Source organism: Trachemys scripta, chromosome 9, assembly GCF_013100865.1.
Source record: "Trachemys scripta elegans isolate TJP31775 chromosome 9, CAS_Tse_1.0, whole genome shotgun sequence".
NCBI classification, from domain to species: Eukaryota; Metazoa; Chordata; order Testudines; family Emydidae; genus Trachemys; species Trachemys scripta.
In genome coordinates, this window is record NC_048306.1 from 14,100,490 (window position 1) to 14,110,795 (window position 10,306).

Here is a 10,306-nt window from a genome sequence, read left to right on the forward strand (position 1 = left end):
GGATGAAATTCCACATTGTAGCTCCAAAGGTGATTTCGAAAGGGGTGTCTTCGTTGATAGTATTCCAGCTGTGCGGGTATTGTATTTCCACTAACCCCACCTCCCAGGCACCCAGGAGATCCAAGGGCTTAATTAGCCGTATTGTAAAGTTCGAGATGGTGTTTTGGGGAAAAACTGCAGAGCTGGCATTGCTGGGCAAAGTAATGTAAAACCCGCCGTTGCTCATTTTTCTCTCTCTGTCTATGCAGAAGGAATCTTTTTTTGTTCATGTCTAGGTGTCACAGAGTTGAGAAGCTTCCACCCAGCTGTTAAACTTATCAGGCCACCCCAACCATTTCACCAGTAGCTGCTTTTTTCTCCCTTTTCCTTTCTATGCTAGAACTTTTTCAATCCTGTCTCGTTTAAGGTTTACTTTTTGTAATTCTTCAGGGTAAAAAGATCCAGTAACTGCCTCACCCTCGTAATCTTTTAATCGGTATACAGGTCTCTGACCCCTGGTTAAGGCTTCATCCACTATAAATATCTCATCGGTAAACGTCTGTTCATAACCTTTTTCAAAAGCGCCTTTGGTTTTAGATAGTCTCACGTGGTCACCTTTTCTAAAAGGGGCAACAACCGTTTTTATTTTAAAATCATCTCCATAAACTGTTTTCCATACCTTCAGAGAATTTGAAGGGTTAACATCAATGGGTCTGGTATGTATAGTTCTGTGAAAGCTCTGGTTGTAACTCTTTATAAAGTCAGGTAAGACGTCAATGTAGCGAAAGGTGTTATGGACGGTAAAATATCTCCACATCCTAGTTTTTAAAGTTCTGTTAAATCGCTCCACAACCCCTGCTTTGACTTCATTATTGGTAACAAAATGGTGAACTCCATGCCGCTTTAACAATCCACTTAAAGGTTTGTTTAAAATTCTTTCCCCCACTCGGTGTGTAATTTTTGAGGCACGCGACCGTCACTGAAAATAGCTTTAAAGGCCTTGGATACTTCACCACTTGTCTTGTCTTTTAGGCCTAAGGCCCAGGCATATTTGGATAGAATGTCTATCACTGTTAAGATGTACTTAAAACCGCTGTTGTGTTTGGAGAACCGGCGCATATCCACCAAATCTGCCTGCCACTGCGCATCCACATCTGAAACAATGGTCTTGTTTCTTTTAAAATGTATTCGAGCCGGTTTGTGTAAAGTGTAAGCATCCTGGTCTGAAAGCCATGCTGTTACCTGTCTTCTGTTTAAAGTTTTACTATCTTTTCTGGCCACTTGAAAAAGAGGGTTGACCCTGCCGAAGCTCCCAACTTCCCCGGGGGTGTAATATATTTTCTTTAACAGAGCCTTCTGTGTAGACATGACTGTTACTGGTACCGTCTTTTACTACCACGAGTATGAAAGGGGACACATTCATATTGACACATTTAAATAAGTTTTATTAATCGCCTGGTTTAACACAACCTTTTACAGCAACCTGTAAAAATGGATGCCATGACCCCTACTATAAGGGAGTCTCAGATGGTTCATTCTTCCATTTTGTCCTTTTCGGCTTGAGATCTGTGTCTCAGATATGAGCAAAAACAGCTGACGCACGATATATTTACTCCCACAAGGCTTCCGATGTGTAAGTTCTTAAAGGCCTCTAAAAAGGCATTGTCGACCTGTTGAGAGATTTTCAGAAAAGAAACCGTGTAAGCACCCCCACTGCTTGTTTTTTAATTTACGCAACCCCCGGTTCCTACGCCATTACCCACCCCTCCTTGACCGCCACTTCTTAATCATTCATTTTACCTGAGCGCCGTCTTTTCTATTCGCTTTGTCCGCCGGTGCCTCCCCCAAGCTGCGATCGCCTCCACCTCTGAGGGGGTGGACAAAGAGAGGCTGTCATGCTCATCGGGGTGCCTCACGAGGGTTGCGGGGTCGGGTTACGACATATCCATCAACATCTGGGTCAAAGGGTCCTCCTTGGAACTGTCGCTGAAGTAGCGCTTTCTCCACACAAGTCCAAAGGTGCTCAGGGCTAAAACAAAGTCCGAAGTTCTCACGGGGGTGGTGAAGGAGTCCGTGTTTCCTCTCAGCAGCCTTTCTGTGATTTCGAAAACACGTGTCCTTGGTAAGAGACGGCCGCCTCCTCTGTCTGGCCCTGGGACTTATGGGGCAATGGTGCTGCACTCTGATTGGCGGAGGTCCTTGGGAGGAGTTCTTAGTGGGGTCACATGACTCACTTCCAGAGGGGTCACCCCAACCTGGAAGTCACCCTGATTGGTCAAAATCTCCTCTCAGGGAGGTCCTGTCGGGACGAAACCTCTCTTGATTGGTAGAGGGTGGTGGGGGGAGTTCTTAGAGGGATCACACGACTCACTTCTGGACTGGTCACCCCCCGCCCCGGAAGTCAGCCTGATTGGTCAAAATCTCCTCTCGGGGCAGTCCCCTCCTGATTGGTAGAGGGTGGTGGCGGGAGGAAACCCCTCCTGATTGGTAGAGGGTGGTGGGGGGACTTCTTAGAAGGGTCACATGACACACCTTGCTTCCGGTCAGGTGGCACCTTGATCCCGGAAGTAATACCCCCATGGGTGGGACTTCCGGTGACAGGCGGGCAGGACCAAGGGGTCCAGGGGCGGGATTAAAGGGGTCAAGGGGCGGGGTTAGGGTTTGATTGATGGTAGGGCCCTTATACTACTGCTGTGTCCCTGTTGCATATGGCCCACTTACTTGCAGAGAGCCTGCTTTTCTGCAAAAAGTTGCACCACTTAATGTTACATGCTGCATCTGATAATTAGGCCCAGAGGTTGGAGTGTAGGTCGCAGGGAGGTGCAGGATTGTGCCTAGGCTAAGAGTGGTGCTAGAATCATGGTCCAGGGACACACCAGGGTCAAAACCGAGATCAGAGTCCATCGACGAAGCAGAGATAGTGTCCAAGTCCAGGCCAGAGGTCGTAGCCAGGTAGTCAGAGACCAAAGATCAGCTAAGTCAATGTCAAGCCAGAGTCCAGATACAGGCCGAGGGTCAAAGCCGGGTAGTCAAAGTCCGAGTGCTTGGGGAAGATCAAGAGGAGAAGGCAATGCTGGAGTGGGTCGGTGGGGAGCCTGGAGCAGGACTAGAGAAGGGCAAGGAGAATACGGAACCAGGGTGGGTAGCCAACAGCTGGAGCCAAGAAGGGTCACGCTGAAGTCATAACCAGAGACCAGAGCCAAGGGTCAAGCCAGAGTCAATAGCGAGAAACCGGAGGGCAAGGCAGGGCAGGGTGGTGCATGCAGGTGGGAACCAGGATGACTTACAGGTTCTCCTAGGCACTGCCCAGCTGGAGCTCTAGAGACCCCACATTGGGGGAGTCCCTTCCTAGGAATAAAAGAAAGAGAGCAAGATTACAAAGATGTCTCTTACTCTGGGGTCCAAGCCAAGGGGAGCTCCCACCCCGGCATTGTGCCAGGACCCCATCACCCTCCTGGTTCCTTTCACGCTCAGAGACTCCCTAGCAGGAGGGGAGAAAAAGGGCAGAAAGTGAAGGTGCCCCTGGGGGAAAGGGACCAGCCTGGGACCCAGTCCAGTTCCCAGATCTATCCCCAGGAGTGTGTGACCAGGAGCACAGCCCTTCCTCTGTGTCTCAGACCCCACCTGCCAGATGGGGAGGAGCTTTCCTTGCTCCAAGGTGCTAGGGAGGAGTTTCATTCCTGGCTGGGAAGGGTTCAGATACTGGCTGGGTGGCTTGGGCCCCAGGTGGGGGATGGTCAGACATTCACTGCGGCAGGGTGACACAGGCCATGGGAAGGTCTGAGCAATGATGGCAGGGGAGGGGCTCCACGTCGGGGCCACCCCTCCCAGACTGCAATGGTTCCTGAGGATAACCCCTGGCTCTGCGGATGCTCTCATTTCTGGGCCAGCCCCACGGCCCTGACAGCCCGATGCTTCCGAAACTGGCATGGGGGCAGGGACCGTAACTGGCCTGGCCCCAGCTCCAGGGGTCGGGGAGGGGCATGGTGGTGAGAGCGAGGTGCTCGGCCTGGGTATCTCTCAGTGCTGTGGGGTTTATGTCCACTCCCCCTAGCCCTTCTCCCCCAGGCCCAGTGAGACAGAGCAGTACCTGTGGCAGGGAGTGGGAGCTTCTGGTCATGCGAGGGGGGAGAGGGGACTTCAAAGGTGTCCCACTGCGCACAGCCCCTGCAGTGCTTTGGGCACCTGGCGCAAGCACCGGATGTAGAACAGATGCGCCATGATTGTTGTGCTAACATCCTCCTGCTGAAAGGGAACAAGAATCAGTCAGAGATTAGACACCCATGGCAACGAAGGGCATTAACGGCAACGGGAACCGGCAGAATTTCCACCCCACCCCTTCCCACGTCTGAGGGACGGATTCCCGCACCCAACCCCTGAGATGAAATCTTGTCTCCTCTTTAGTGACCTCCAACCCCTCTCTCACCATTGTGGAATGAACTCCTGCCCCCATTCCTCTCAGGCCCCCCGTGAGAGCTGTTCTACCTCCAAACCCAGCTGGGGGGTTCAGCTCTGCTCCCCAGAATCCCCACAGCCACCCTCGCCTCCTCCACCTGAGGGGCTGGGAGGCTCTGGGCAGTAGTGCTGGGGGGTGAGAGGATGTGGACACCTTTTCCCAAGGGACGCCCCTGTTGTTAAGATGACGCCATGGACAGTGGCTCTGGGGAATGGGGCACTTGAGCAGCCTCTGCTGACTGACTCCTCCAGTTCTCCCAGAGCAGGGGGTGGCTGGGATAACACGATACCAGAGCCCTAGGAACCGGCTTGAGGCCCTGAGGAGTGGGAAAGGCTCACAGTGGTCACATGGGGAATTGGCAGCCCCTAGTATGAGCAATGGCAGCGTGTCGTGTTGATGTGATGAATGTTAGGGAAATAGCCTTGCTGGAGAGCTGGGTCTGCGCTGCTTTGAGCTGCTCAGGGGACAAGCTGGCACCGAACAATGGCACCTGCCTGGGTTCATCCTCTCCTTGCTCCCAGGTCAGCGCATGGGGATGGGATGGGAATGACTTTCAATGGCCTGGAGGTGAAAGACCCTGGAGCTCCCTCCCCAGTTGATCCTTCTTTGGTTACCTCATCCCCTATCAGCTGGCTGACTTCCCCCAGGATGGAATACATTAGCACCAGCCCAGCCTGGCTGACATGGATCTGGGGGTCATGTATTGCCAGAAGCGCTGCCTGGAGGAAGGATATTCTCTGGCCTTCTGAAAAGATCTGTCCAAAGACCTAAAACCAACAGCACCACAGCCCTTGTCAGTTGCCCAGAACCAGGCTCCAAATCCCTCTAGTATCTCACAAGGTGAAGAAGGGTCCTGGGGCAGCCAACCTTTGGGGTCCCATGGACCAAGGAACCCCCATCAGTAAGAGGTGGCAGGCACTGAGGAATAGCTCTTTCTGGAGCAGGATTCACCGCAGGTGCCATGACATCCTGGGAATGTGTCTGCGCACTCTGGAACCAGCTCACACAGACAATAAAGGATCCCTACTGCTCCCAGCAGCGATATCTCCTGCAGCTCACCCGCTAGAGGAAAGGGCCTTTTAGATCTCCTTCCATTCCCGCTCCTCACCCCACTGACATTCCCACGAGTGTCATGGTTCAGTGACTCAGCCCAGGAAAGGGGCTCGGTGTCCCTCACCCCAACGCCCAGCGCAGGGGCAGGTTCTGCTCCCTGACTCGCCATGGTGCTGGGCAAACCCCACACCCAGCCTCTGCTTCCACAGGGTGCAGGGACTCCAATGGGGATCTGGTCTGAGCTTCCCAACTCACTGACCCAGGGGCTCCCCTCTCAGACACCAGGGTGTCAGCCAGGGAGAGTGAGTGGAGCCGGATCCCTGGAGATACAATCCTCCATTAACTCAACCCCCCAGGGGATCCCTTGTATGCCACGTAGACATAGATCCATGGAACACACACAAGCCTGGACTGTTAGCAAGGCTCCAACCCAGAGTCCTCAGCCTCTTGCAGCCGAACACTGTCAGCTGGAAATAAGTATCATAGAATATCAGGGTTGGAAAGGACCTCAGGAGGTCATCTAGTCCAACCCCCTGTTCAAAGCAGGGCCAACACCAACTAAATCATCCAATAGATTTTTGCCCCAGATCCCTAAATGGCCCCCTCAAGGATTGAACTCATAATCCTGGGTTTAGCAGGCCAATGCTCAAACCACTGAGCTATCCCTCCCTCTCCATAACACACTAACTGCAGGGAGAGACAGCTCCACACCTGAGCTGCTGCAATGCACCAGCGGAGAGTCCTTACCTCCCCCACCCTGGCCATATTTCTGTAGGCCAGGTGCTCGGTGTCCTGGAGCCTGACCCGGCACCACAGATGGCTCGCCTCTTGGATGTTCAACCCTGGGGAAGAGAGACACACCCATTGGGGAGGGTTGGCATCCGGTTTTAGTGCCTGTTTCCTTCTGTTCCCTTTGCTGGGTGAACATTGGCCAGGGTCCTCGGGGCACCCAATGGACCAGGCGGCTAAGTAGCTGAAGGGGGATTTGTCTCATTCATCACAGCAATCATGGACCCTTATGGCCATGGTGCTCTGGGAGTGGGTGCCTGTTAATAGTGGTGTTTAATACTGAGAACCCACCCACTGAAGTTAGGATCTGGCCCTAGCTACCCAACTGGTGACATCCTACAAGCTTTGTGTCCTTCTCCTGTGGTCCCTGACCCTGCCCTCATGGTGGGCTCTTTCCCTCCACGTGTCTCAATAGCTCCGTTCCTGTCCCCTTACCAGCTGGCTGCCCCCTGGGTGGGCTGATTTCCCTGGGCTGGGGGATGGAGCCAGGCTCTGAGGTAAAGCTGCCAATTTCCCTGGCATATTCGTCCCCTTCCTCTCTCCCTGAATTAGGGAGATGAGTGTGAGACATCATCTAAGCTGGGGTCGGTCTCAGAGGAGGGGGCTTCTTTCTGTAGGGTCCCTTGGCCAGCAAGTGGGGGGCCCAAAACAGGGGCCTTGTTTCCATTGAGGTATCTCTGCCCTGCTGCAGTTGGTCTAACAGAAGAGACCTTAGTTCTATTGGTGTCTCAATGGCCAGCTGGAGCTAGTCGCCAAGGGACTCACTTCTATGGGGTCCCATTGCCCAGCTGGGTTTCTTACCCCTCCTCTGCAGCAGGGGCCTCTGCAGCTAATGTATCCCGCTCCTGGCTTGCTGGCTGATGTCGTTGGCTGGGTCCGAGATGTACAGACCCAGCTGCAGCACAAAGTTGCCCGCCTTGGGGAAATCGGAGGAGGTCTGGTGGGAGGAGAAGAGGGGAATCCATCAACATTCTCCCTTCAGCTCCCCAGCTCCTCTGGGCCAGAGCTCTGCTCCCATCCATCTTTAGGAGGTGCTGAGGGAGAGGAACTAGAGCCCTCTTTCTGACCCCAAAGGAGCTTGAAGCAAAGGGACCAGGGCAAGGGCCCTCCATGAGCACTCGCTGCCAGACTGCTCCAGAATAACAAGGGCCCTGAGGCCAGGCACGACCCTGCCAGCCCGTGGCCTGTGGAACGCAGTCCCTCACAGACCCAGGGCGGACCAATTAGCCAGGGGATGAGGAACTTGACTCAAACCCTGACTCTGCAGAATGCTGGGGTCAAAGGTCACTTACGTCAAATCCGGGCAGGGAGGTGGCGAATTGGAGCAGGGCAGCGCTGCACCGTATGGCTCTAACTCTCTCCTGGGTGTTTTTGGACTGGAGCCAGAAATGGACGTGCTGCAGGAGAAGGAGGCAGGGGAGGGTCAGTGGGCAGGCGTACATGCTCTACAAACGAGCCTCTCCCCCTCCCATGGGGCTGAGACCTTGTGCCCAGGGGGGAATAGCTGACTCCTCATGTGGGGGGTTCATGACACTGCCCACATCTTGCTGGGCACAAGCTCATTGTCTCTCCAGGCTGGGACAATGTTCAGTCTTGGGGCTGGTCTATTTACTCTGAACTCCTGATCCATGAACAGCACGTCAGGATCAAGGCACATGCCCTGGACCCCAGGCCCCGGCTGCAAAGGCCTTGGTAGGATGGATGAAGCAGCCGTGAGGACAATGCCTCCAGGAACTGCAGTGTCCCTAGGACAGAAGAACTGATTCCCTGAGGCTCCTCCTGTATCTCAGGGTCTCCCTAGAAAGGAGCCAGAGACTTTTCTCAGAGGCCCATGTCCTGCATCTCACAGGGGTTTCAGTCTCTCAGTCCCCAGCCAGGCCTGGTGCTCACTGTTAGTGCGTAATGCTGCCATGCAGAGCTCTGGCTGACACTCCCAGCTCCTTCCCCTGCTCCCCCGTGCCCCCGCCCCGTGAGGCGTAAGGGTCCCAACATGGCACTGCACCGACAGCTCTGGGAACGTGTGGCCGCTTGGGAGGACACAATGGAAACGTGACTCTTCTAGTCTCTCCTTTGCAGCCCTCCCACGCGGTTCAGGCGAAATTTTGCCCCAGACCCTCCCATTCTACTCACCTCCAAGAGGTGCTGCAGCTTGTCTGTGGTGGGGGTCTCGGTGAGCAGGCACCTGAGCATGGTGTCCAGGCCCTGTAAATAGGTGTTGTACAGAGCCTGCAAGAAGACGGAGCACCCATCAGTCATGGGACATGGGGCTACATCAGTCACGGGACCAGGGGGGTTCTCGGGGGAGGCCTGGCCAGACCCAAAAGGCACATCCTGGCCTCTGCCATTCCCATCACTCCAAGGACACTTAGCAAGAGTTCATGGCCGGATGCCTGCTGCCTCTTCAATCCTTGCTCTTAGCAGTTCTCTGCGCAGGGCCTGGTACCCAGCAGACTATGGAACAGCCAAACCGCAATGGGTGGGAGGTAGGATCCCCGGGAGAGTCCAGGCAGCAGAGCAGAGAATGAGGAGAGGGAAGGCTGGGTTCAGCCACAGAGGGGTAACACAATCCCCCCTGGAGGGAAGGGCCCCTCCCTGAGAGTTTGTGTTGTCCCCCCTCCGCCCTGCCTGGGCCTGTTCCCAGCTCTGCTCACCCCTCCCCTATTCTCAGCAGCTCCATCAAACCGAGGGAGCAGGGACCAAAGGTGGCTCCTGCTCCTGGGATGGAGAAGTAGGATCATGACCTACCTGGAAGTGGGTGGCATCCTGCCCAGTGCCCATGGCAAATATGCTATAAAGAAGAGCCCGCAGGAGGCGTGACTCCAGCTCCAGGGCAAGCGGCGGCTTCAGTTTGCTGGCAGGAGAGAGGAGCCCATGTTATACTTGGCAGCACCGGAGTGGCGCTAGCACTGACAGGGACATGACCCCCCCTCCCCCGCAGTGATCCCCTCCCTACGGCCACTCTAATGTTATGGGAGTGAAATCACCCCCCAGCCAGGAAAGAGGGGAAGTTCCCACCTCCTCTGCTGGGGGACGCCAACAGCCACAGCTGGGGGTAATTTAGGCCAGAGAGGATCTGGGACTTCCGGCTCTGGACCCGATCAGCACCAGGGTTAGGGCAGCTGGATGGGAGGGTCCTGGTACCTGAGGCTGCAAACCGCGTCCATGGAGCTGGAGATGACGGAGGTTGGCTCTGGCACCAGGGGCAGATTTTCAATCAGCTCCTGAGAGACCCCAAGAAGATAAAATCACATATGAGACTCAGGCCCCGCAGACCCACAGGCGCTTCCCAGGGAGGAGACCAAAGTGCTCTGCAGAAACAGCCAGTGTCACCCCCCCACCCCCAACCAGCTGGGCCCCTCATTCCGCCCATCCGTCAAACTTCCTTCCCCCTCTCCCACCCAATTCCTCCCTCCCCTCCCCTCCCCTCCCCTCCGGCCTTACAATTCCCCCACTGCCAGCTCCCAATCGGTGTCAGAATTTCCCCCTTCCCTGCTCCCCAGCCCTCAGCCCCAGGAACCACTGTCGTCTGCTCCCCATTCCAGCCCCACTAACTCTTCCTCCCATATCTGGGTCCCTCGCCCCAGGGGCCAGGCACGGGGTCCCACTCACCGCAATGCTCTCCACGAGGGCCGCTTTTGAGATGTGCGGCTCCAGGGTGTCCCGCCCCTGCTGCTGTGCCAAGAAGCACAGACGTGGGATAGCCTGGAGGAAGCAGAGCTGTTTGGCCCTGTCCTCCAGCAACTAGGAGTGGGGTGGGGGTGAGAGAGAGAGACGGTTAGATAGGGACCTCCCCACACCACCTAGAGCAGCTCCAGGGCTTAGGAACCCCATGGGGTTGGACAGGGAAAGCCGCCCCGCTTCCCGAACCCAGTGTCGCCCTGTGCAGACTGGGGTTGTAACTGGGACAGTGTCTGCGGGGAGCGGACACCTTGGCCTGCATGAGACAAATGCCCCCACTTTGGGGTGTCAGGTAACAGGGGAGAAGTGCCCCCCATTGGGGGTGAGGGATTCTCTGGGACAAGACCCCCC

At 55.4% G+C, this 10,306-nt stretch overlaps 1 protein-coding gene across 1 annotated transcript; it reads right to left on the bottom strand.

The window, feature by feature from the left end:
- Positions 1–370: 370 nt before the first annotated feature.
- On the bottom strand, positions 371–10,013 carry LOC117882890. The gene is made up of 6 exons (XM_034781755.1): positions 9,887–10,013; positions 9,419–9,498; positions 9,023–9,128; positions 8,408–8,503; positions 7,570–7,674; positions 371–658 (listed from the first exon to the last, which is right to left on the bottom strand). Exons 2-6 carry the CDS (start codon positions 9,439–9,441, stop codon positions 371–373), a joined length of 618 nt encoding a protein of 205 aa, XP_034637646.1. The 5' UTR covers positions 9,442–9,498; positions 9,887–10,013.
- Positions 10,014–10,306: the final 293 nt, after the last annotated feature.

Bases quoted from the DNA above. Each gene is read 5' to 3' on its own strand.
- LOC117882890 (XM_034781755.1), bottom strand. From the start codon at position 9,441: ATGGACGCGGTTTGCAGCCTCAG. The intron at 8,504-9,022 runs GTAGGTCATGAT...GTCTTCTTGCAG, and splicing joins AGGATGCCACCCACTTCCAG to GCTCTGTACAACACCTATTT. The intron at 659-7,569 runs GTAAGTGACCTT...AATTCTCTGAAG, and splicing joins CCTCCCTGCCCGGATTTGAC to GTATGGAAAACAGTTTATGG.